General features: G+C 43.3%; 1 protein-coding gene across 6 annotated transcripts in view; it reads right to left on the minus strand.

Annotated features, from left to right (window-relative positions):
- Positions 1–1,451: 1,451 nt before the first annotated feature.
- The window catches only part of ZBTB38 (zinc finger and BTB domain containing 38), a 119,260-nt gene continuing 93,272 nt past the window's right edge, over positions 1,452–27,439 (minus strand). For 5 of the 6 annotated variants that reach the window (XM_069475389.1, XM_069475388.1, XM_069475390.1 and 2 more), the window contains one exon: positions 1,452–5,984. In XM_069475389.1, coding sequence (XP_069331490.1) covers positions 2,400–5,984 — 3,585 coding nt within the window. In that variant the 3' untranslated portion in view covers positions 1,452–2,399. Of the gene's footprint in view, positions 5,985–15,192; positions 15,224–27,439 lie in introns of those variants that run through there. The other variant, XM_069475392.1, reaches the window with a different exon arrangement.

The following is a 27,439-nucleotide window of genomic DNA, read 5'->3' on the forward strand; positions in this document are numbered from 1 at the left end:
AAAGTCAAGTATTTTTTATCAAAATATACACCCCTCCCTGAAACTAACACAAGCTATCAACATTTGAAATGAATACAATTATAGAAAATATTTGCAAAATTATTTTTTCATGTATAAATATTCTGCCATATTTACTTTGGTCTAGAATTATCAGCATACAAGTCCACTTAAAAAATATCCACATATAAGGGCTGGGAGACGTCACTACACATAATTTTATATTTGGAGTTAAGTCAAATCAAAATGACTAGAATACACAGTAATTCTTCCTGATTCATAATCCTAACAGATAAAACAAATTATATCACAGGATTGCTTATTCAATATTCTAACTATCAATTAAAAAATGATTTTCATAAGCCCTTTGTGACTATCTCTTTAACAAAACCCAAATGAATAGTGTAGGTGTACATATATACAATGTATAAAATAAAGTTGAATTTGCTTGCATTTTGCCATTTTCCTCTATTATATAATACTGTATGTAAGTGAAAGTAGATGAACAAAAGATAAATGCAGATACAATATTGGGGTTACTTTAATAGCAAAGTACTACAGTATAAAAAGGTCAACTTTAATCATGTCCTTTCCTGGGCATTTAAATGCTTTCTTGCCCACCCAAATCCATACTAAGTCTTCTTCCAGGAGATGTCACGACACTTGTAAAGAGCAGCCGGAGTCCTCTGAGCTACGTCTTCATGATGATAACCTTCCAACCTTGGATAACCTTGGGTTTCCACCTATTGAATCCAGTGAATATGAACGGTTGCAGGTCACTCAAACTGAGTTCTGGATTCTGCTCATCCTGGTTGGTGATCAAAGGGTACGAATGTTTTCTCTCTCCTTCCTATTCTGGCAGTTTCAAAAGAAAGAATCATGAGTTCCAGCTTTTCAGGAACTTAGTTCTCATGACGGAATATCCTGTAGGGCAATTAGATTTGAGGGCAGTGTTGATGGTGTGGGTCAGTGTAAAAAGAACGTTAAAAAACTTAAGTGGGTTTTAAGCAAGGGGTCTAGTTAGCTGCAAATATGAAGACAAAGCTTCTGGCTTTGTGGATATATTTCTGAGTCACATAAGGGATAGAACCTTGTCACTCCACATCCTATCTCTCCACCCCTCAAAAAGAAAGCTACTGTTTTAAGCAAGGAAGGTCATGACTTCTTCTTGCCCACTCAAGTCATTAATGGGTGGGATTGGGGGTGGGGTTCTGTTGTCCTTTTGTTTTATACTACTATGCACTTGTGGGCTGCATAATCTCCAAGGCGGCTAGTAATTGTAGGGATTAGGCTTCCTGTTACTTTCAAGTGTCTGGGAATTCACTACCACATGTATGCCTTGAGCTAAATCTCCTGGACACTCCTTCAGTGGAATGGGAGATGTCAAGTTTACTTGAACCCTTAAGTCTTTCTGGAATAGACCCCCACATCCACGGCCTTGTGATGGCTGGAAGACTGCAGAGAGTTTCAGAAGAATTTGACCCTCTTTCATTCTCTGAGGTGAGGCCATTGCAAAGTAATATGCAGCACAGGTAAATTCTGGGAGGGGTTTCCCCCATAGATAAGGCATGACCTATGTTTTCTGTGACTTGTGAGACCAGTTCTAATAACAGCTCAGCCATAACTTCAGGAGAATAGCATTCCATATAAAAGCATTCACATGCTCTTAAATCACATTCAAAATGCTTTCTACAGATTTTGACATCAGTCCTCATTATTTGCAGATCTATTGCTCACCATAATTCTCTAAAGGGGATATGGACAGTTAAACGTTATAGTGATTTATATATGTATTTTACAAGGTTGTGTTGCAGAAAAGTAGTTCTAGATTATGTATGAATGTTCTACTTTAGGTTACTCATTACACACATATTTGCAGTTATATTGTTAAGTATTTCATATGTATCCATTAATTTAAACAAATTTTAATAGCGCAGAAGCCGGATGGGAATAAAGACTGTCACAGCTCATTTACCATTGAACATATTTATGAAGATGCCATCTTCAGGATATCTGACTCCTATTTTCTCCAATGACTAAAGACAGTTCAGCATCCAGTTCCTATTAGCATTTACTAGGAAGTTTTAAATTAGGCTAAAATTAAACTTTTTTCACTGGTAGAAATACCACAACTAAGAACTTCATTAACTTTCAGAAGGTACTTGGGATATCGGAGGATTCAGCTATTTTGTTTTTATGCACTTTGCATGAAGTGAATGCTAAAACCCAAAGTAGTTACTAGGATCCTTTTTCTGGAATTTTCACAAATGAATCTTTTTTTTTTTTTTTTTTTAACATTTCACTCCTTCATGACTGTCATGTGAACAAAACTAAACTTAAAAAAAAAACTAACTAAAAAAACACCAACTTATATTTTTGAAGATTTTTCTAATTATTGCCACTCAAAGGACATTTTCAACAATGGTTTGAACGTAATCCTTTTGGTCATTGTCTTCTGAATCAATGAAATGTTGATTCTCCAAAGGATTTGAGTTTTCATGGCATGTGTTACCTATTTTCTCCTGCTGACTTGGGCTTTTGAATAAGTGTTTCTTTTGGTGCATTCCAAGGGCAGCAGCTGTTTTGCAAATTTTGGGGCACTGGAAGCAGGCATAGCCCTTCCCGTTGTGCTCCCGAATATGCCTCTGCTCATGATTCCTTTTTGTGGAGAGATACAAAAAACTCTGAAAGCAGAACTGACAGTGGTACCGCTTTTCACCAGTATGGATTCTTTCGTGGATTTTGAGGGTCTCATTCAAGGTGAATGCCTTGTTGCAATACTGACAGATGAACTCCTTCAAGCCCAGGTGGATGCGTTCGTGTTTCTGTAAGTTTCCTTGCACTGAAAAACACCGTCCACAGGTCTTGCACTGGTATGGCTTCTCTCCAGTATGACATCTCATGTGCATTTTCAGCGTGGAAGGGCTCTGGAACTGCTTGGCGCAGAGCTCGCAGGCATAAGGCCTAGAAGTGAGATGGCGGTGGGGCCTGCCTTGGTTTCCAGCCCCGGATGCCTTGTCTCCGTCGCAGAGTTCACACTGCAGCTTGGGCATCTCTTTGTTTTCCTCTTCCTCAAAGGCCTTGTCCTGAGGGGCCTTGCCCACAGCACAGTCCAGTTCTGCTGGGTATTTACACTTGCTGCTTGGGCTCCTGTTTCCATGCTCTTTCCTCCAGTTGACTTTCCTCATTTTTCTCAACTGTCTGGATTTCTTTTTGGGTTTGTAGTTGTAGTAAGGGCGCCACGGTTTATCAGTGGAGTCCTGGTCGCTTGCGTCATCAAACACTTCACTCATCTCCACGCACTCGGACTGGCAAAGGTCGAGCGGGCTGTCTCCGTTGGGCTCCGGGTCGCTCTTCTGTGGCAACGTCTCCTCCTGCATTTGATACTTGGGTCTTCTCCCTCTTTTATAAAACAATTTAGATCCTAGAATATGCCTTTTCACAATGGCTTCATTCCCAATTTTCACTGTTATTTGGCAAAGGGGGGCAACGTTGCTATTTGTGGAGGTTCCAGGCAGAGCAGGTTTCGCAATGTAGGTTTCAATTTTACTGGTTTCTTCAACGATATTTGTGGCTTTGCTCAATGACCCTCCAGGATCAGCAACATATTTTGACTCCTCTGGTATTTCTCCCCTGTTATAGGGTACAGTTTTCTTTTTCTCCTTAATGCTTTTGGGTCTGCTTGCAAATCTACCCACTTTATCTGGCTCGGGTTTACTGTCGTCTTTCAGGGACTGATCGACAGCTGGGTCTGGAAGGGCTCTGTGGTTGTTGCTGGTCATGGCAGCAACGGCATTGCTGTGCATTATCACCGATGAGAACTGGCTGCTGTGCACAATGACCGAGGGTGCTGAGCCGCTGTAGCTGATCACAGAGGCTGGGTTCTCACTGCCATTATTCAAGGACAAAACAGGTGCATCCCCTGCCTGCAGGCCAGAACTGACAGCATTTTCAGTGGAAGAAACTGATACCTCAGTAGAATAAAAGTTACCATCAAGATCAATTTTCAATGTCTCCTCTCCCCATTTGGTGCCCTCTGCATTTTGTACATTGGCAGAAGTGGGTATGTCCCGACAAGCAGATGTTTCCAATGGGACGGCTGGACTGTTGGTTAAGGTGTTTACATTATCTTGGAAATTCAGTGCAGGTATTTCAGAGCTGTGTGGATTCTGAACAATATAGGTACCAGGTGCAGACTCATTCAATTGACTGCTTTCTCGAGCATTTTCATAGGAAGAATTTCGGTAGCTCTTATAAGGAGCTCTCTTGCATTTCATAGGCAGTAGCCTATAAAGTTTATATGGATAGACACTAGGCTTCAAGCCTCCATTTGCTGTTTTTTTACTGATGGAAAGTCTATGATCTATGGCATGGAAAGACTTTTGATGGTTTTTGAGTATATAGTAGGTCATGAAAGTTTCAAGACAGAAAATGCACTGGTATCTCCTTTCTCCCGTATGCCAAATTTCATGTCTTGTCCTGTACTCAGCCAATGCAAATACTTTGTTGCAGTAATGGCAAGGATATGTTCTTCTCCATGAGTGAACATTTGCATGTCTTCGGAGGCTGGATAAAGTCACATAACTACGTTTGCACACAACACAACTGTAGAGCATTTGCCCATTAACAAATTTAACCATGTGGTCTGTGTCTGGCAAGGTACTTCCAGTACTGGAAAATTCACCAATCCTATTTTCAGATAATAAAGCTTCTGGACCTGTGAATGAACCACCATTTTGTCCAATGGTAGGATAGTTTTCTAAAAAGTGTTGGTTTCCTCCAGGAATGGGCATGTGGCTTGACCTCATACAGATCTGTTCATGCCGATCCAAACGGTTCAGGGTGGTGAACTGTTTGTTGCAGTACTTGCACACTAAAGGCTCCTGGGTCGGCTTGTGAAGTTGCATGTGGGCACTGAGCAGAGTGCTACTGTCAAAGGATTTGGAACAACAGCTGCAATTGTAAACGAGAGGTGGAACCTCTGCTGCTGGCGGCCCGGGAACGTCAGAAGGTTGATTTTCATCTTCCTTGGAAGCGTGGACATCTCCTTCATTGTTGGGAGAGTTTGAATGAGAAAGAATCGCAGCTGGCTGTGGACTTTTTTCTTGATTAACCTCTACATTGGTTACTGGAGGGAGTGGTGTGTTTTCTGTAGTTGAATCAGAATCCTGGGGGATGGAGGATGTCTTTGGCTTTCGGCATGTTTTCGGTTTTGCTGCAAGAGCTTCACAATTTTCTTTCTCTGTCTGACCAGGTGAACTGCTATCATGTTCACGTGGAGGTTGACTTTTGTAAGCCTCGGCTGCGGAAGAAACGGCATACGAGTGCTCAGCAAGTGTGCGGACAGGCTCGGCCTCGTGGCAGACCTCTGTCCTCTCTAGGCAAAGGCTAGCTGTTCTCATGGAGTCAGAGACCTTTTTGAAACTAGCCCTCAAGTCCAGTGGAGAAAACATGTTATTACTATTTTCCGTTTCAATGATGGAAAATGCATTTGTGATCCTTGGCCCATTAGTGATGGCTGGTTCTTCATGTCTTTTTTCATTTTTTTCTTCTTTAACGACTCCCTTTTCAGTAATGCAGAATACATAAGGACCTGGGGAATTTGAGAAGTTGCGATCGGTAAGATCTTCCAAGAATGATATCCCCAGCTTTTTTCCTGCGGCTGCAAGATCAGTGACTGTTTCCTGTCTCTTGACGACGACTGTGGAGCTGTAGATATAATTAAGTATTTCTGTAAACACTTCAGCTTTGAGATCGTCCAGCTCCAGGACGTGGCTGGAAATACAGATTGTATGGCTCCAAAAGATATTTTTGAAATAAAGGCTCGAAGCTGCCAGGACATTGCTGTGGGCTTTAAATTTGGTATCTTCTACAATGATAGTGACATCACATAAAATGCCCCGAATACGCTGCTCATTTAAGATGGAGAGCACTGTGTCACTGTGAAAGTCGTCCTTGAGGTCCCTGGAAAGGGACATGACTGTCATCTGAAACGAGAGGAGAGAAATGGTCAGAGACCCTTTCACAAGTGGTTTCTTTATATCTAGACTATTTTCAACTTCTGTGAACAACTTTTTCAATGAAAATTCAGGTTTTTATCTCATTCTATTGATGCTCCTAAGACTTGCAGTCAACATTAGAAGCTAAATCTTTGTCTTGCCCCAGCCTGTTTCTCATACCATTGCTAATAGCTGTTATAGTTGGAAATCCTCCCAGAACACCTTCCCCTTTTCTCCAGAGTTGCAGCTATATATACATGTCCAAATTTGGGAGGGGAGGAGATTTTGGTTTTGTTTTTCTAAATGTTAGGGGTCTGGGGAAGGGAGGGATATATACCTACATGATGGGTGCAACGCGCACTACCTGGGGAACAGACACGCCTGGAGCTCTGACTTGGGGGGAAAGGCGGTACATGGGCAACGTATGTAACCTGCAATTCTGTATCCCCCATAACAATAAGATGAAATAAAAATAAATAAATAAATAAATAAATGTTAGGGGTCTCATCACCACTCAAGGCTGCTGTTGTCAACTCCTAGAGCTGGGCAATGTCATGGTCCTGCACAAGCTTCCTATCTATTTCCAGAGATAACCCTGATGATCTGATCCATATATAATCCACACAGCAGGAAAATTAGTTTTTAAAAAAGGGTTTTCTCTAAGGAAGTGGCACCTATATGCAAAGATATTGCCTTTCCAGAGAAGCAGCAGGAATGGAAGGCGCCATTCCTAACTTGAGGCTCTGAAGGGTCTCTCAATGGATAGTTGCCGTCTGTGTGACCGAGTCTGACCACCAGGGGCACCCGACCTCCCTGCGCCACTGGCCCTTGTCGGGACCCATCCCCTTCCTTTTCCAATTTTCCTGTTATTATAGACAAAGTAGACCAGGGTTTTCAAAAAGAATCCTGTCACGTACTGAAAGCAAACAAAAAGGAGATACAACACAAAACCAGGAAAGGTTTCTAAGTCTACAATAATGAATCTAGTCACAGGTTCCTAAATTCACACAATTTAAAGGCACAGTGGCTCTTGTTCTGATCTGAGGATCCCATCTCTGCTCTTCCCTGTATGTGTTATTCTCTATAGGTGCCCTTTATGTATTTGGTTCTTGTTATTCTCTATATAAGTCCTATGCCATGAGCCTGGGATGGCCAGAGCCTACCAACTAATAGTCTGGTGAAGGACAGTCAAAAGCAGCAGCTTTCAAATTCACCCACGGTAAGAAATACATGGCACATAGTGACTTAAGATGCAAATGAAATTAACTCTTATCCTTACTGGTGTGATGCATTCTGTTCTAGTTACCTTTCATTTTTAAAAATGCTAACAGCAACTCACTAATTTCACTACCCACTGACAGATCATCCCTGCAATTAAATACAAAACAAAAAATCCTCTGGTCTACAGGCCATACTAATCAGCTATCCCAACAGTCTCTCTGTGCTATCCCATATCAAGTGACGTCTCCAGAAAGCCATACCGCTTGATATTTCTTTAACTCTCCGTGGCAATGTTTTCCTAGCGCTGGAGTATAACATTTAGCTCATGGCATTTATTCAGTTGGAAAGACCAGATGGCCACACAAAGGACGTCTCTTTACCTTTTTGTAAAACTGCTATTATAAGCTGTGCCCATTGTGTTATTTAGTATCCTTTACACAAGGATCCGTTTGATAAATTCTTTTCTCACATTCAGCCACAGGAAAAAAACTACCTTTCTACTAACAAATTCTTCAGTTCAGATAATGAGAACACTACATTCACCATGTTTCTGTTTTAACTCCCAAGACAAAGAAGCTCAGAACTAACTTTTATTATCGATTGATTGTTGTAGCCATTCTTAGCCCGAGTTTCTGGAGTGACTATCGTCTCACTTTATTTAACATTAGTTCTTCTACTCTTGTTTACTCTGCTTTAATTGTCATCTTCTATGAATCCTTTCTAGAAGGGTGTGGGATTATTTCTATAAATAAAAACAGAATTAAATGAAATGGAATCTTTATGGCTTCCTCTGTGCCCCTGAAAAGAGAACGGGTCCCCCCCGAGTGAAGGAGTCTGTCCTTCACTGGGTTACAGATCAGTAACGTGCTTTGCTGACGTTTCTTTTGTCTTCCTTGAGGTCTCTCTCTGCTCTGAGCCTCTGAAAGATCTAGTTCCTCTCCTGACTCATATTCTTATCCTGTTCCGTTTCTCTGAAGCCCATATATTATTTCAGCTCTTTATCCAGCCTGACTAGATAGTCTCAGATCTGATAAAACACACGCTATATGATTCAAAAATGTGGCTTCTATCTTGGCTTAGGTCTATGCTGACATCATCTGTCTTGTCCTTCTACTTCAAAACCACTGCTTCCAAGCACTCCACAGCATGCTGAACCTCCCACTAGGCTCTACTTCCACTTGGGAAATACGGTATTTCACATCAGACTAATAAACACTCCAGGGTGTCCTGTTTCAGAGTTATAATATATAAAGCCCCACTCACTTCTGTGGAATTCTCTGACTCTTCTCTCAGATTGCTCAATTAGGCTGGCTAGCAAAAGGCCACCTCTTAACACTGAATGATATTTTATGCATACTTATAGTTAGAATAACATATATGATAGGAAGTATCATTACATATACCATTGAAACATCCTCATAACTCTGGAAGATCTAAGTATGACATCTTTCAGAGGAATATTGACCTTTATGTGGCAGAAATTCTTTCAAAAATCATCGTTACTATGTAGCACCTTGATTTGCCTTCTTGACACACACACAAAAACTTCATTCTTACGTGGATTTTATCCAGCAAATAAGTTAATACTTAACATGGTCAGACACGGTGCTTGGGTGCTGGAGATATGGAGGGGAGCAAGGCAAGCCTCTGTTCTCAAGAACCCAGCGTCCAGGGTAAGAAAGAGAACTGTCAACTAATCACTGGCATCCAGGATGGCAGGACTTACGCCAGAGGCGAGTACAAAATGGTAGAAGATTAAGTGACAACTGATTATCTACAGCGGCCTGGGATTGCTTGGCATCAATATATAAAACAGGCATATGGGAAGGATGTTCTAAGCAGAAGAAACACTATGGGCAAAAACAAACAAACAAACAAACAAAAAAAAAAAAAAAACAATCAAAGGGTGTATTGTCCTCAGAAACTGATGGGGCAGGAGCAGCGTGCGCTGCCCAGTCCCCAGCATCACGGCAGTGCCAGGCACATGGCAGCCTCAGCATGGATCTGTTGAATGAGATGGCCTAGGAAAGGAAGGGTCAGACCAGATCATAAAGGGCTCTAAAGGGCTCCTCACAGCAAACTTTATACTGCAGGTAATAGGGAACCATTGAGAGTCATGATCAGATTTAAGTTTTAAAAAATCACGCAGGCTTTGATGTGTTGAAAGGCTCAGAGGGAGGCAGACTGGATGCAGGATACCACATACGAGGCCGTCCTAGTGGTCCAGGTGAGAAGTAGCCCATCCACCCCAGGGAGAGTGAGGGCCTGGGGAAAAGCAGATGTCCCCACTCCCAGCTAAGAAAGTGGGATAGGGGTGGTGGAGGTGGTGGTGGTGGTGGTATCTGAACTCAAAATTTAGATGAATTTCCTCAACAAATATTTATTGAACAACTACTAGGCAGAAGGCATCAGCTAAATGCTATAGGAGCAAAGAGTTCATTCCCCTTTTGAACAAATGCTTACTGAGTACCTACTATGTGCTTTGAGACAGTGATTCCTAAACCTGGCTATGCATCAAAGTCTCCTGGGGAGCTTTTAAATACTACAGATTTACAGATTCTCCCTCCCTGCTCCTGCAGAGATTCGGGTTTAGAACACCTGGAGTGAGACCCTGGAATCCACATGTATTTCTATACCTTAATTTATTTTGTGAGTAAGTAATACATTCATACAATACCACACTGAAAAGGCACAAAGAGTAACATGCTGAAAAGTCTTCCCATCTTGTCTCTGAGATGTGCTGTGTTTCAGGTGGTTTTTCATCAACCAGCCAGAAACAAGCCTAAGGGCTGAGATGAAAACCCAGCACCATAAGAGAAATGAAAATTTTGCCCTCAAAGGCTTGTGGGGGAAATCAGATGTGTTCATAAAACACTGCAAAACAAAGATACCCAGGGAACATACAGGATCAGGTGCGTAGGGTGAAGGTTAAGGGAGTTCAGAGGAGAGCGGCTTGGGAAGGGTGTGTGGGAGGCAGAGGGGAGAGGCTCAGAAACTCCCTGTAAGAGGAAGTGACATTTACTGGATCTTGATGGGCAGAATTTGGCTCTGTAGATACAGACAAAGGGAGAAAAGGGAATTTTAGACAGAACGAGCCAGAGTCAGAGTTTCCTGCCCTTACGAAATTTATGATCAAGTAGTCAATGCAACATCTTCAAACAAAGAATCCAAATCTGCTAATGCAATTTGGAAAACAGTGAAACTTGTTAAAGAGGCAATTTTAAGTCTTTAAGACTCTAGTACCCACCCATCCAATCTTAACAATGCCCTAAACCACCAAGTTTTGTCATAAATGCCTTCAGAGTATAGTTATCCAGCCTGCTGGATGATCTCAGAATGTGCTATGGCTAAAAACCATTCCACATGTCCAAAGTGCAACAAAGAAATCTGTTCCAATCTGTAGACCAGAGGGGACCCACTCACTATAGGCCATGTGGCAAATCTGGTCCCACAGGTTTCGTTTGACCCACATGGTTTTTGAAATTGGGTTTTTGAAAAACTTAGCTAACCATGTTGAAAAACTCTTAAGATTTAACATAAAAATCAATATGCCCTTTCCTGAAAAAATAGGAAGCCCAGGGAACACTGGGGTTGTCGCCTACCTGGCGGGGACTGGAGCCGAGCAGCTATGTCTCCAACGTGCACACACTGCCTGCCCCAACATTCATCACCAGGCGGCTTCTCACAGTAACACAGCCTGCCCGGCCCCCCCAGCAGGTTCAGTCTGTGCTACTCATAAGAATAGCAAGTAAAATAACATGGGACCCACAGGTCTTATCAGACAGACTTAAAGGATATCTCCAAGATGAAAATTAAGACTTATAAAAGAGCTCGTGGGGAGTGCAAAAAACAGTATTCTTTGACTTCAAAAAGTCAAGTTACCTTAAAGCAACCTCTTCCACTACATTTCTTCATAAAGAGTAACTGAAAACAGAAATATTAGGAGCTCCTGCCAATAGAAAGTCCACAACAGATTTCAGAAAAAGAAATGTAAGTTAGAAAGAAGATGAGGGTTAATTTGCATGTAACTTGCTAAAATATTTTCTAAAAAGCGAGTTTTGTGCAATGAATTCACTATTCTTAGTACCAGTATCGAGATGGACTAGATAAGCATGAAAAAGCTAACAAAAATGTTCTAGGTGTAAAAATTTTTATGAGCCAATATTTAAAAAAAAAAAAAAACTAATTTGTAATTGATAACTGTGGTCATCTGACTTATGTTACTATTTTCCTGAGTTTGTATTTTAGCTGGAATAGCTTTTAAAATGTATTTTTAAATACATCATGCACATGTATATAGCCACATGTATATACAAATACATGTATGAATGTATATATGATCATATGCTATACTTATATGTTTTAAAAGCACAGATAAATAGGATGAACATATAATTCAGCATCCAAAACAGGACACGTGAGACAAAAGGGAGGTACGACTAATAACCATGCCAGGGAAACAGGTATACATTGAGACTATACCCCAGGAGGTCAGGATGAATGATAATCCTGTGTTTTTATATATAAGGATATAAACAAAATATAAACCTCTTTATTAAATATGAAATTCTATATTATAAGTACATATGTATGTATTTACACAAGTATACTTTATAGGTATGTAAAATGCTTTTAAGAATTACATAAATAGGCCGGGCGCGGTGGCTCACGCCTGTAATCCTAGCACTCTGGGAGGCCGAGGTGGGCGGATCGTTTGAGCTCAGGAGTTCGAGACCAGCCTGAGCAAGAGCGAGACCCCACCTCTACTAAAAATAGAAAGAAATTATATGGACAGCTAAAAATATATATAGAAAAAAAAAAAATTAGCCGGGCATGGTGGCGCATGCCTGTAGTCCCAGCTACTCGGGAGGCTGAGACAGGAGGATCGCTTGAGCTCAGGAGTTTGAGGTAGCTGTGAGCTAGGCTGACGCCACGGCACTCACTCTAGCCTGGGCAACAGAGTGAGACTCTGTCTCAAAAAAAAAAAAAGAATTACATAAATATATGATAAACATTTCATAATTATACTTCATATAAATGTCGCTGGGAAAGTCTAGTTAATTAACGTATTTGGAATTTTCTGCTGCTTTTGTCTCCTGCTATGCTGCAGCCTAATATAATAAACATATATACATATAATACAAACAGAAGCACTTAAATAAGATACTTTTGATTATTAAAATGACCTTTCTTCACTTGCTTTTTAGAATTAATTAGCTTTTAAAAAAAGAAAATAGGCCAGGTACAGTAGCTCATGCTTGTAATCCCAGCACTTTGGGAGGCCAAGGTGGGAGGATTGCTTGAAGCCAGGAGTTTGAGACCAGCCTGGGCAACATAGCAAGACTCCATCTCTAAAAAAATAAAAACAAGCTGGACATGCACTTGTAGTCCCAGCTACTCAGGTCCCAGCTACTCAGGAGGCTGAGAGAGGAGGATCACTTGAGCCCAATAGTTTGAGGCTGCAGTGAGCTATGATCATGCCACTGTACTCCAGCCTGGGCAATATGTGACAGAGCGAGACTTTGTTTCAAAAATAAAGAAAGGATAGGAAAGGAAGGAAGGAAGAAAGAAAGAAAATAAATCTATGCTCATGGTCAAAGATTCAAACAGCACTGACGTGCATTAGGGTAAAAAGCAGAAGTCCCCTTCTCCATCCTAGCCTCCCCATTCCCCATATCCATATGCCCACAACACACACAGCACACAGCCTCCCTTGTTATGGATCCCCTTCCTCACGACTTCAGAAGACTTCTACATGCCATCTGTATAAAGCTTTAGGAGAAAAATTGTATTTCATCTTAAGGTTATCCTTCTCTCCCAGCCCCTAGCTCTCCTGCCTGGCAATCCTCATCGTACTCATCTCAAGTGACAACTCATCCAGGTGGCCTCCCTCATTTGGAATTTCTAGTTTTGAGTTCATAGCATCATTATAGCATATAGTATCATGCATTTGTTCACATTTATATCTTTCCCTGTGAGCTCTTTGAGTGCAGGGACAATGTGATTCATCTTTGTACTCTCTGTGCCTGTAGGCACAATACATTGCTGATAATGTTGACAGTGAGAAAGAACTGGCCCTGAGGAGTGGCCTTGGGTAAGTGACTTCTAGATCTCAGTAAGAATGCAGAGTGAAAAGGGTTACTTCACTCTCTTCTCTGTAATGTCTTAAAGATTTACTAATGAAAATATACTTCTAAGAAGCTACCACTTGTCAAGTTTTGGTGTAGTATCAAAGTTAACTGGAAAAGTTAACTGGAAAAGGCTATTAAAAACTCTTTCCCTTTTCAACTTCCTTTTTCTCTGAGGCTGGATTTTTCTTTATATACCTCAATTAAAGCAACATACTGCAAGTGACTGCAGGAGCAGATATGAAAATCCAGCTGTCTTTCTATTAAGCCAGACTTAAAGATATTTGCAAAAATGTAAAGCAGTATCATTCTTCTCACTATTCTTTTGTTTTTGAAAATACTTTTTATAAAATATGTTATTTTATCCTGCAATTGGATTTATCATAGTCATTTTCCAGGAGTTAATAGTTTTTAAAATTCCCATTTTAAACTTTGAATATGGTAAATATTGATAGATGGAACTCAGATAAACAAAAGCTCTTTGGGTCCTCAATGATTTGTAAGAGTATAAAATATAAGAGGTCCTGGGCCCAAAAAGTTTGAGAACTGCTATGCTGTCCAATAAGAAAACATTCAAAATAATTTTAATTGATTGAACATTTTAATTAAACTATTAAATTTAATAATTAAAAAAATTTTTAAATTATTTTACTCAATAAAATAAATCATATATAAGCCTACGAGGACTAAAGAGAAAGTGAATAAAAGTGTGGTAAGACACAAAGCAGAAATCGTCAGGAGGCAAGTGGAGAGACCAACACATACAGAAACACAGATATGCGCTCCGTGTACTTGTCCTGAATTTTCTAAGCTTGAGTTTGAGCATGGCTGAAAACCAGGTGGACCAATAGTCCAGCCCATACTATACACAGGTCAAAACTGTTCTTTGATTTGCAAGGCTGCTGTCTACAATGTTTGTACAATCTAGCATTGCTGGCAACCTTGCCTTCCAAGTCTCAATGGTTAGCCTGGTCACAGTAATCTATGTGCCCATGTGATTCTGTTCATCTATTAAAAATTAGCCCCTTCTGGCCAGGTGCGGTGGCTCATGCCTATAACCCTAGAACTTTGGGAGGCTGCGGCAGGAGGATCGCTTGAGGCTAGGAGTTCAAGACCAGGCTGAGCAACATAGCCAACATAACCAGACCCTGTCTCTACCAAAAAACAAAACAAAAACAAAAAAACCAGCCCTTTCCCCATTATATCCTAGATACTGCTTTCAGGCATTGATTTACTCATGCTGGGATTGAATTTGAAAAAAAGGAGAACAATTCTTGGCAGCAATCTGACCAACTACTTCCCAGTATTTCCAGCTTAATTAAATCTTCTCTCTCTCCAGTTAGCTAAGGCAACTTTACTGAAATACACAGAAGTAAAGAAAATTTAAAATGATAGTTTCCATATAGACTCTAACTCTCACAATGCAAAACACCCAAATCTTGAAAAAATCTCTTTATATTGTTAGGCAACCTATCTATTTATGGAAACGTTTATAGGGCTTGTTAATAAAATGTGGCGTATGTTTACTAGTAAATCTTGAAGCATTACAGAGAGGAGAGGGGAGGAAGCCTTTTCAGTCTTCAGTCATAGTGAGAACGAGAAGTCGCTCACTCAAGGCCACTCTCCAGGGCCAGACTGAACCCCATTCTTCTAAATCTTCGGGTCAGAGGAAAAGGCCGGGAGCTCTCTTGCCAGCACCTTGGCCGCTCAACTCCTAACGCACATAACAACAAAACTGAATGGACAGAGCAACTTCCTCCACTCTCTACTGCAAGTTGTTGTCTATAAAAAGAAACTTAGAAATAAAACCTAACTAAAAAAAGCACACACTGTATTAGGATACTGACCTGGAATCCTGCAAAAGTCAAACTCACAGTCCATACCGGGCCAGTGCTGGGCCCATATTGAAGCGGAGTCTACTGCGCGGGTCTGCTGTCCCCTGCGGAAAGTTTTCCGACTAAGGTCATTTTGCTCCAGTGAGCTGGCTGCACCATCCCACACACATCTCCGCAGTAAGTTTTCTCATAGTCATGTTGGGTGACTACGTCAGACCTCCTCACGTGACGGGGTGTTAGAAACACACGCATCAGATCTCGAAAACAGATTACAAAACAGAAGCCCTTTATAGAGCTGAGCTGTGTCTAGGAAAAGGAAAATCCTCTTGATTTTGCCTTCTAAATGCGGCCCCAAACGGGTGCAGAATAGCTACATTTATCAGACTTCAATGCATTAAAGCTATCAGATTCAAGAAGGCATAGTATGACAAGGAAAGGTGGATTTTTTTTTTTTTTTGCTGAAATGCAGGCTGTTTTAAAGGCCAACATCAGGAAGCTGCTAGAGTGCATTCAACAGAGGGGGAGGCTGGCTTGGGTAACCTTACCTATTATCTTGAAAAGGTAAACATTAGGTCTCTAGACTTGTAGTTGCGTGCACACAGATTGTGAGAACGAGTATTGTCAGATTCGCGAATGATGCAACGGGCCCAGTTAAATATTTTAGGTTGCTTGTTTGGAAAGATGAAAGGGGGAAAAGGTCCTTGGTTCCTTTTTTCTTTTTGAAATGTAGCAGCGCTCAGGGTAGCACGTGTACCCTGGGTTCATCTCAGGATCAAGCTTGCCCAGACACCTGCTTGCTTAAGAAACCTGGCAAACAGGCTTAAAGAATCTGTCTCTGAAGCCCTTACGTGCTGTGTCTCCATTTCTTGTTTCAACCAAATTCCACTGATACTCAAGAGTCCCCAAGATAGAAGGCATTTTTAATCTGAATGCTGTGGGGACTGAGGACAGGGGTCCTATCTCCTGAAACTTCTCATTTTAGGGGTGAGCTTAGCATCAGGGCTGGTTTCAAAGGCCAACCACCATTTTCTTGTGAGCGCAAAGGGCCTGCTGGTGTAATGGAGGCTGGCCCTCCCTCCTCTCTGTCGCCTGCCAGCTCTGGGGGAGGGTGGAGGGAGGAACTGTTGTACATTCTGGCTTCTGAATAAGCAAGAACCTCCAGCCAGTCTCAAGGACGGGTTATCCTAACATGGACCTGCTCTCTTGTTAAGCAATATCCACTCTCCAGCCCCTCTGCACCCTGGCTTTCTGGGGGCTCCTGCAAGACAGTGAATCACAGTTTACATTGGTACTTTCCGGATGAACCAGAAGCCGGGCAGAGAGAAGTGAATGAGATGGTGCACGAGACAACATCGACTATGGCATTTGGCACATAGCAGGGAGTTCAGCAAATGTCAGGTGGAACTAGCTTGAGAATTAACTGTCCTCCCAATGGCTGGCTACGGAGAGAGCTGCTCACGCAGCCCACCCTTCCTGCAGCATGCAGTGCGATCTTTTAAAAACACAGATGAGATCAAGCCCAGCCCTGCTAAAAGCCCTTCAGTGGCCTTCCCCGATCTTGGGAAAAAACCCAGACCCTTCACTGCGGCCTTGCAGGCCGGGTGTCCTCCACTTTCTCCACACTCACTTGCTCCCTCCGGCACCGCTCCTTGCCCTCCCTTTGTTTACTCACAGGGCTCCCCTGGCTCACTCCCTGCCAAGCCTCTCCTGGCCCTGCGGCCTTGACGCATACTGGTTCCAGCAGTGCCCCTGGCTGGCTCACGCTCAGGCTTCAGGCGCAGCTCAAATGTTGCCTCGGAGGGGCCACCCCATCCCTCCCCCTGCTGCCCCTCTGACTTGCCCTCACATCACCTTGTTTATTTCCTTCCCACTGCTTACCCCAACCTGCAACCACCTGTACCTGCCTGCTTGTTTACGGTCCACTCTGCCCACGGAAAGTACGCCCCAGCAGGGAACGGACTTAGCCATCCTGTTCACTGGCACATCTCCAGGAAGCAGCACACAGTAGGTACTCAGTAAATGTTTGCTGAATAAGTGACTATGCACATAAAACATAAACGAGGCTCTCCCTGACTAGATAGAGCAACCTGCCCCTCTCCCCTGCACCCATGACCGCCCCCGCCCGCTTCCTGGCTTTTCCACAGCACTCATAACACTCTGCATACCACACTATGCAATTCACTTCATTATTTACTGTCCATCTGCTTGCTAGAATTTCAGCCTCATAAGAGTGGTGATCTGATTTTCTTCACTGATGTATTAATATCTTAAGCACCCAGAACAGTGCCTGACACATAGTAGACCCTCAATATTCATTTTAAAAACCATTTATATACTTACAGATATTTGTTTGTAAATCAATATTACGTAAGGACAGTTGCCACAAATATTGCCAATTACAATTTTCATCTGTTTGAATGCAATTACTTTTCTCCAATACATGTCAGGTTGTGAAGTACTTTGCATATTAATTCATTTAATCCCCTCCACAATCCTGTGAGGCAGGCAGATAAAACAGAAATACTAACAGAGTCAACGTCCAGTGCGTGGAAGCTGATGTTACTATCATGCCCATAGTACAGATGTGGAAACTGAGCCTAGAGAAGAGCCTGGGATTTCTGATGGAGGAACAGCGTTCAGTCCACTGCACTCTGCTGCCTCGAGGGTATGTGTACACACACAGCAGTAATTGAGTCAGAGCAGGTGACCTGCTCTATGCAGCACAAACGCGCCCAGCACCGAGTTCAAACTGCAGGCTTGTTATACAAGATCACCCCTGAATGAGCTGGCGGCAGGAACACACCCAGACCAGGATTCAAGAGGTAGGGCCATTGGAGGAAGCCAGTCCGAGTCACATGCCAAGAAATCATTGAGAGATGCTAAGGAATGTACCAGAGAGATCTCTAAGAAGGGCAGCTGAGGATTGGATTTAAGGCAAGCAGTCCCCTGACCGTGGGCGGCAGTTGCCAGGATGGTCTGAGCATCATAGACAATGGGCCTTGGACCCTTACCCTTCATGGCTGGCCAGGTGTACAGCCTCGCTGTGGAATAGGTGTTTCCAAGGAGCCGCCTGACATGTCATCAGCCACCGTGTCTGTCCCACAGCCCAGGAAACGCGTGCACAGCCAGGATTTGCTAATCTGAAGTGAATGCGTCAGGACGATGAGTCTTTACGTGCTTCCCTCCCCACCACGAGTATGCAGCTCGACCTCCTCGATCAGCACAGGCTGGTGACGAGGTCTCAGGGGTTAAGGGGTTATGAGCTCATGCTGGGGACCTGCCAGTCGGAGCGCAGCATGAGGCCAGTGGGTGTGAAGCCTCCAAGAGCACTGGGGAAAGGCGATCTCCAGGGCAGAGCCAGCTTCTGGTGTGACACCGCTCCATGCCAGCCCCCACAGAGCCGAGACACGGTCAGAAGGCCTTGTCAAAACCCGAAATCCAAATCCCAGTATCCTCACCAAGGCTTATAAGGTCCCCTGTGACTTGACCTCCTTTCCTGCCACTCTAACCTACACTAGCCTCCTTTCTGTTCCTTGAATGTGCCCGGGTCCCCCCCACCTCTCCCACCACCCCCCTAATGGCAGGGCCTTTGCACACGCTGCTTCTGCAGCCCGGAATGCCTTTCCAGACTGGCAGCAACCTCCCCTCATCTCTGTCCAACACCCCCTTCCTTCCCCCAATCAGGTTCATCTGCTAGGTACTTTCAGCATACTTTTCTTTCATAGTACTTATTATGATTGCAACTAAAAACTATTTGACAAATCTGTGCCTTTACCACAGAATAAAAATTCTGTGAGGGCTGAGACTATTTACCACAGTTTTCCTAGCACTCAGCGCTGCAACTGCCACATAATCGGTGTTAATAAACCTTTACTAAATGAATACAAACACAAAAAGCACCCGACACTAAGCTTTACAGAGCCCACCATGCCTGCAACAATTACCGAGCTTTCTGGACCCAGCGTTAGGTCAACGTGAACTAGCCTGCTATTTTCCTTCCATGTTATGGGGGAAAAGACACTGAGCCTTAAAAAGTCAAAAAGGTTGTTCTGACATGGTGAAGGGAGAAAAACCCCACACACAAAACAAATCGACATTGCTGGCCTAAAGCTGAGCTGCGTGAGACAAGCCAGGGCTGTCCGCTGCCCACAAAGATGTTACGGCCCAAGAGAGTTCAAACTGAAACACAGCTTTGCAATGCTGAAAAATTGCTTACTATCACTGTTCTGGCTCAAAGGAAGAAAAAGAGCAATCCTGCAAGCTCTACTGATACGCTTTGTTCAAAGTCCAGGAATCTGGCCTTTGTCTCAAGTGCTGGGACTGAATTGGCAACAAACTCTTTAAAATTAACTTTTTAATTTTTGTTTAGATACTAACAAAGTTGTAAAGCTGGCAACATGTGGCTGTCCTGTGAGGCCTTGGTGTTGGGTGTCTGTAAAGGACTTAGCCTCGGCATGCCATCCTCCCTTCCTGCACCCTGTAACTTTCCACCCTCCGTAACCGCAGGTCGCTTCCTTCTCACGTCCTCTCTGTGAAAATCTAATCCACATACGGCGCTGGGCCTGCGGCCTGCTTCTGGGTCCCGGAACTGTGGATGCTCGTGTGTCTCGGCACACCAGTGTATGACCCACTCCAAAGGCACACATAAGCCCTTGTCCCCCATCAGGCACCCCACACTCAGCTGGAAAAGGCAAAGACGTGCTTACAATGGTGGTTCTCGGCAGAAGTGTGCACATCAGATTCAGCTGTGGAACCTCAAAAAGAATTTGAAATGGGTGACATCGCCAACACCAAATCGGAGCTTTGGGGGATAGGGTCTAGGCAGGTATGCTTTTTGCATCCTGCTGAAAACTACTAAGCTGTGTAGCACATGAGCTGGCTACTACGCTCCGAAGAAACAGGTTTCTGTGTCTCCTGCTTATGCTGGAGCCTCTCTGGGCAGCCTTTCCGAGAGTTACCTTAGAGTGGCATCCCCCTACCCCTACAAATGCATCAATGTCCCTGTTGTGAATTAATTCATTTGGCAGGAGGAAGTTCACCTAAATATGCCAGCCAAGCTGTGTCCCAGTACCCATTCTACACACTGCATATACATCATTTAAGCCTCACAGCAATCCGATTTTGCAAATGAGAAAAGTGAGACACAGAGAGGCTGTGGAGCTTGGCCAAGATCATTTAGCTGGCGAGCGGCAGAGCTGGGATTCAAACCCAGGCAGTATGACTCAGAAACCACACTGTCCATTTCAGGTTCTGGAGCACCAGCACATAAAGAACTTAGCTTTTCCAAGTCTTCCTTGGTTGCATTTAGTGATACACATGTACTAGAGCCCAAACTATCCAAGGCTCAGAGGACAGTACCCCAGCCTACTCCCCATTGTGTGTCTGGCACACCGTAGCCTGGCCTGGAGCAGGGCTGCCACGTGCAGGGTCCCGGCTGCGCCCTGTGGTCGGCTGAGAGGCGGCGGCCCAGGCTCTGCTTGGCCTGGCATGTTCCTCGGTGCAGGGCTGTATCCCCTGCCAGAAGGGGGCCGTTTCTCAGTATGTGCAAAGACACCATATGGACCACCAGGTGGCCCAGGGGTGAACATTTAAGGGAAATTCAGTATTTTCCATAAAATTTTACTTTTAATACATTTTCTTAAAAAAATTTAAACTTTAAAGTAATATATGGCACTCATGAATATTACTTACTTTGATTTTTATTTTTATCCACTTCCATTTCAAGATAATATTTATTGAGTGTAACAAAGGGGTTGCCACAAGAAGGGGGCACAGAAAGGGAATGGTGGGAAATTAAAGCTGCTGAGCCAGGAGGACTGAGAGGCTCCCTAAGCACTGCTACAGTCCGTTCACAACACGGGGCTCTCCCTGAGGATGACTGAGGACAAGGCACACCACGTGCAGTCGGGTACCGTGGCTGAGGGTCTGAACCTTGGCGTCAGGGGGACCTGGCTCTGTCATGTTCTGGCTGTGACCTTGTGTAAATTTCTTGAACTCTTTGCACCTCAGTTTCTTCATCGGCAAAATGGAGCCAATAATAGAATCTATTAGGGTTAACATGAGGACTAAATGATGAAAAGATTATAAAAGTGCTTGGCCTAGTATCTGGCACAAAAATCAAGCTTCATAAACATTAGCTATCTTAGTATTATCATTACCAACCAATTCATTATTATTAGTTGCAAATGTCAGTAGGAGCAAGTATCAACTAAGCCTTGGCCCCAGGTCCAAAACTAGGGAATGTGAAATTCCTCAATGTCAGGGACAAACATCTTATTTCACTGTATTCCAAGAGCTCCCCAGACCCCCTCACAGCACCTGATACCCCATAGGGGCTCATTAACTAATCACTCTTTCTTAATGCACAGAGCAGTTACATCTTAGCTGTGGCATGCCCCCCATGCCACCCCCATGGGCATTTAGCTACAACTATCATCTAAATAATTTCTTATGTTAGATCATTATTAGCATTTATTCTAAGCATGTGGGAAAAGGCATGAACAAATTTTTTTTTTCCCCCCGGACAGGGTCTTGCTCTGTTGCCCGAGCTAGAGTACGTGGTGTCATCATAGCTCACTGCAATCTCAAAACTCCTGGGCTCAAGCAACCCTTTTGCCTCAGCCTTCCAAGAAGCTGAAACTACAGGTGCATACCACCATACATGAATAATTTTTTTCTTTCTTTCTTTTTTTTTGTAGAGATGGGTCCTCAGGCTGGTCTCAAACCCCTGGACTTAAGCGATCCTCCCACCTCAGCCTTCCAAAGTGCTAGGATTACAGGCATGAGCCACCGCACCTGGCCAGCATTAACAGTTTAAATAAAAATTTTTCAAGTAGCCTATTTATTAGCTGTCCTGGTAAAAAGCTTGGTAGAAAAGAGACTGTTTAAAATAAATATCATCAATAAATTTCCATTATGCATACTTATCCTCTTGGGTCAGAAGGTCACTCAAATTTGGCTACAAATTTATGAATAGAAACAAAGCTAGGGTATTATCTGTTTATTGTATATGCCTGTTTTGGACAGTGACGTTCTTTTACCTCTATAAAAAACCTCTTCTGCATTCTGCCTCGTCGCCTCTCTGATCTGTTTATAGATTCCTAGCAAACCACATTTGCTCCTTTCTTTTCACATAAAGGGTTTTTTGAAAAAAATAACATAGCAGTTTGGTTATGATTTTAGGGAATATTTTGGTGTTTTGGTTTTTTGATTTTAGAATTTTTTAACTTAAGTCTCAGTTTAGTGGATTCATTAGTTTGTATTTTTTTCAGTAGAAAAAATATTAAAAATTTGGGTTCAGTTTGGGGTTTAGCATGTTTACGTGGCTTAGTCTAGATTTGGGTTCAAGCTTCCACGAAGTCCCTGATTAAAATTACGGCAACTGTCAGATGTAGCCAATAGTCCCAGCTTTCCTTGTCCTTCTCCACAGGGCCATCCTTCCTCTTCCTGTACGGTCAGACATCTTTACCCTCGGAGGGGAAAGCGGGGCCTCTGCTAACATACTGCTCGGTTCAAATTCCAGTTCCACCAACTTACTAGCTGCATGAACTTGGACAAGTTAATTAACATCTGGTTTTCTTTTTTTAAATCTATAAAATAGACATAGCAGTGCAACCTCATTCTTATGAGGATCAAACGAGATAAAATGTGGTATCTCATTCTCTTGCTCTTTTTTACCCCGATAACGTTCCACAAAAATCCCAGAAAACAAAACAAAACAATACTCACATTCTTTTCTCTAGCCCATCTCATTATGATACTAGCAACCAACGTACCGCGTGATGGTGCAAAGGCTACCGGAAGCAGGGGCCAGTTTGTAAGGGGAGAGTTGAGTGCCTGGAGCGTCTCAGGCGTTCAGGCTTCCAGTAAGTCCAGATAAGATCAGCTCTGGTGGGCTGTATGGTCAGGAGTTGTGGGGCTCAGACCAGGCTGACCTCAAAAGAAGGGAAGCCAGGTAAAAAAAAAAAAAAAAATACTTGTGGAAGGTAAATGCAAAAATATATTTAGCAAGATAAGGAATGATAGGTAATACAGTAAGAGTTCATGTGTTAAGGCCTTGGGAGAATATTAACATATTTTGGTACCATGTTTTGGTACAAAAACACTTAGATACATGTACCATGATGTAATATTATGGTAAATAGTCAGTAACTGTATTAACAGACACAGAATTAGGGACTCTATTGTTTTGGGCAACCCTGCATGCCCACTGACAGGATTGCCCCCAGAAGCCCTATTGTGAAGAATAACCAGAGGAGAAGAGGTTGGGGAACTTCTACCTCTTTGAGTGGCTTCTCATAGGCCCACGTTGCCCTTTCCCATGCAGGTAGCAAGAAGGAGGGGAGCAGGACAGAGGGGTTTCCTGGACTGGAGAGGTAGGACGGGATGCAGGGGGAGGGGGAGGGGGAGGGAGGCCTCTGCACCAGCCCTAATAGAGGGTATCCCACAAGCGGCACCACACTCCCTGGAAGGTCTGGCTCTTCCTGTGTTGTCGTCGCTACGCCTGCCCATTCTGCTCTTCCAGGTGTCATAGGCTTTATAATAGGGTTAGAGTCATAAAAATGAATTCCTCAAGGCAGTTCCTAGCTCTGAGGGCTGGCAGTCCCTTCTAAAAATGTGATCCCTTGAGCAGGGCCCTTCCCACACAGCTTTTCCAGGGCTGTGTTTGGGGTTCCGGCGCATTTGATGACCACAGCCCCTTCCCAGTTCACAGTTCTGGTGTCCACAAGATAGTGCTGAGTCCACACAAAGAAACTCTCCTGGGGTCCAAGTAGCTGGTGATCCAGCCCCCCCACACCTTTCTCAAAATGGGCAGATGAGTAAGCATCGCCTCAATATAAACAGTGCCTGGGATGTTTGCAAAAACAAAAAGCAAAGAGCACATGCTTCTTAGGGGAGCGTGCACTCTGATTCTTAACTTGCCACAAATGAATTTTAGAGATTCTTCAGATCGCGGGTGGGGCAGCTCCACTCAGTGTGGGAATCTCCTTGTCGGAGAAGTCCCCACCAGGGCGGGGACAACAGAACTGTAGCCTCTGCCACAGGACAGTCCTTTGAAGGTTTACCCTGCATATCCCTTTCCTGAGCTATACATCTCCAATTCCTTCAGCTATTCCCCTGTAAAAGGAATTTTAAAGAGAAGTCAAAGATCTTACTGTGTGACCAAAACATGCTTCCAGACTTCTGGTCCCACGTGCCTTACTATGCCATTCTCTTCAAAAGGCAGATGGGCACTAAGTGTCACCTCGGAAAGTGCTTGACCTCACTAAACTTCAGTTTCCTCATCTATAAAATGGAGTGAATAATTTACACGTCATGGAGTTTGGGGAGGATCAAATGATAGTATATCAGCATTCAGCAAGTGCACAGCAAATAGTGCTTGACAACAGATTTTATTTATAATATATAGAGGTCTTTTTTTGGCACGGGCTTCTCCTTTCTTCCCTTTGCTTCCTCCCCATTGGCTTCCAAACTTCCAGGGTTGAATTTTTTAACTGCAACTCAAAAATTCACTTATTTATTCTAGTTAAATTTAATTGTGTTCATCCATCCTTTCCCTGCCTGTTGAGGTATTTTAGAATGTCAATTCTGTCTTAACATACATCTACTGATCCCTTAAACATGTTACACTGATTCCTGCTCCAAAACTTTTGATAAGTTTAGGATGGTGATGTCTATGACAAAAAGGCATGATTGCATTCTAAGGTCACCTCCAGGGAGTAGCAGAATGTAATCATTTTTCTCATGCAAATCATATTTTAAGATCAGTACTATAATACTGATAGCTACTTAGAAACTATTTTCCAATCCATTAGAATAAAAAAAGATAAAGCCTTGGTTTCGTCTTTAAAGGAGGAGGAGACTGAATGCACATTATCATTCAGTCTCTATGATGGAGACCCCGTGAGGAGCAGCTCTGGCCTGGTTAATCCATCAATCAAGGCACTGAGACCACAAGCCAAGGGAGCTCTTGGATTCAGATCCAGAAAGCTTCAGAACTGCTGGGGATGGAATTGTTGAGAATAATCTAAGAGTGAAAGATCAAGATGTTAAGCTCCCTGGAGCTGATCTGTGGTCTTTGGTTACAGGTGAACCAATGCAAAACCCTAACCAGTTATACTCTCCTAGCTCAGTTGTTTCAACAAACATAGCAAGATTTGAATTTTCTAACCATTCTTCTCCATTCCATCATTATCCCTAAAGTAGCTCATTCCATTTGTTTTTCTCAGGCTCACATCCCAGCATCCTTTACCCCACCATGCCAGGGAATTCAGACAGCCTGTGATTGTTCCAGTGCCCATATCTGCTTACCCAGCAGAACACCACCTTCCCCGGCCTGACTCCTCCCAAAGGCCAACTTTCTGCACTCAAATGCAGAACAGTGACAAGCATACCCAGCCCTATTCCTGTTTAGCCTGGTACAAAAATCACTTTCACACACACCACCTCATTTTCCTTCTCATGACACCCCTGCAGGCTATAATATTTCCATTTCAAAAATGAGATACTGAGGCTCAGAAAAATTAAGCCAAAGTCCCAGTACCACATAACTTGTAATTGGCAAGGCTGCACTTTTAACTCTGATCTTGTGACTCTTGGTTTCAAACTAACTTCTAACATACCTAAAAGGAAGACTGGCCGGGTGCGGTGGCTCACTCCTGTAATCCTAGCACTCTGGGAGGCCGAGGCGGGTGGATTGCTCAAGGTCAGGAGTTCGAGACCAGCCTGAGCAAGAGCCAGACCCCATCTTTACTAAAAAAAGAAAGAAATTATATGGACAACTAAAAATATGTACAGAAAAAATTAGCCGGGCATGGTGGCGCATGCCTGTAGTCCCAGCTACTCGGGAGGCTGAGGCAGTAGGATTGCTTAAGCCCAGGAGTTTGAAGTTGCTGTGAGCTAGGCTGACGCCATGGCACTCTAGCCCTCTAGCTCAGGCAACAGAGCCAGACTCTGCCTCAAAAAAAAAAAAAAAAAAAGGAAACCATAGTTGTATGATTATAAGTGTTAGTAAATATAAACCATCTCATCTTTTTATAGGTATACTTAATGATTGTGCTTTATGCCAAATTCAGTGTCAAACATGTACTTGCCACTTAAAAAACTACATATAATTAGCTCTTTTTTACCACTAAAACTAGTTTTTCCTGATTAGTCTATAATATGCCATTAACATGCTGCTGACCAGGTGACCACCTATGTATTCTACTTCATATTTTCTACCATCTTGCATTACCTGATCACATGGCATTTTGCTTAATTTGTTCTGTAAAATGAGAATAATACCTGAGAGGATTACTGTGATACCTAAAGGAGGCAATGAATATAGAGACCTTGGCTAGTGAGTGTTCAATAAATGGTATTTGACATTACTACTGACAAATTTCCAATACATTCATTAAAATCAAGTAGCGTTCTCAATAAGTGTCTGAGGAGGTATAAAGTAGCATGAGTACGATAATTCAGAGAAACAGAACTATTTCCTCCCCTTGGCCTTTTTGAGTCCTCCATTTCTTCCCTCATTCAGCACATTCCCGGAGCCCACAGGCCAGTGGAGGAGACAGACATGCGGGCAGCTCCTACATGATGGCCAAAGTGCTGCACTGCGGGCACCCGGGGCTCTGGAGGAGGCAGCCTACACTGGGGAACAAGAGCCCGGGAAAGGGAGGTGGGGCTGAGTCTTGAAGGATAGAGAACATTTCCTTGGCAAACAAGAGGGAAAAAGGCCTTCTAGGCAGAGGTCTAAGCAAATGTAAGGAGGCAAGAACCACACACTCAGGGAAGGACAAAGAGGTGGGACGGCTGCTGCACAGGTGTGTGCTGGGAGACGGGCAGGAAGCCCGGCGGGGCCCTGGTCAGGAAGAGTTTCCAATGTCAGGATGAGTTTGGACTTCATCCTCTAGCCACACAGTTCTCAACCTCTAACTACATACTGCAATCACCTGTGAGACCTTGAGAAAACACCAGTGCTCAGGCCCCAACGCGAGATTCTATTTGGTGTTGGGTGGGGCCTGGGTATTGGGAGTTTCTATAAAGCTGTCCGGGTGACTCTGATGTACACCCTGGACAATGGCAGGTCATGGAAAAGATTTAAAACAGGAATGATATGACAGATTTGCAGACAGGTCATTCTGGGAGCAGTTTGGTGAGAAGGATGTCTGGACGGGGTCTGAAAAGAAGACAAGGAGATAGGTGGGGATGAAAGAAGGGAAAGATTTGAAGCTGTTTGGATGGGGGAATCGACTGACTAATCAGAAAT

The sequence above is a fragment of the Eulemur rufifrons genome, chromosome 7, assembly GCF_041146395.1.
Source record: "Eulemur rufifrons isolate Redbay chromosome 7, OSU_ERuf_1, whole genome shotgun sequence".
In the NCBI taxonomy this organism is placed as follows: domain Eukaryota; kingdom Metazoa; phylum Chordata; class Mammalia; order Primates; family Lemuridae; genus Eulemur; species Eulemur rufifrons.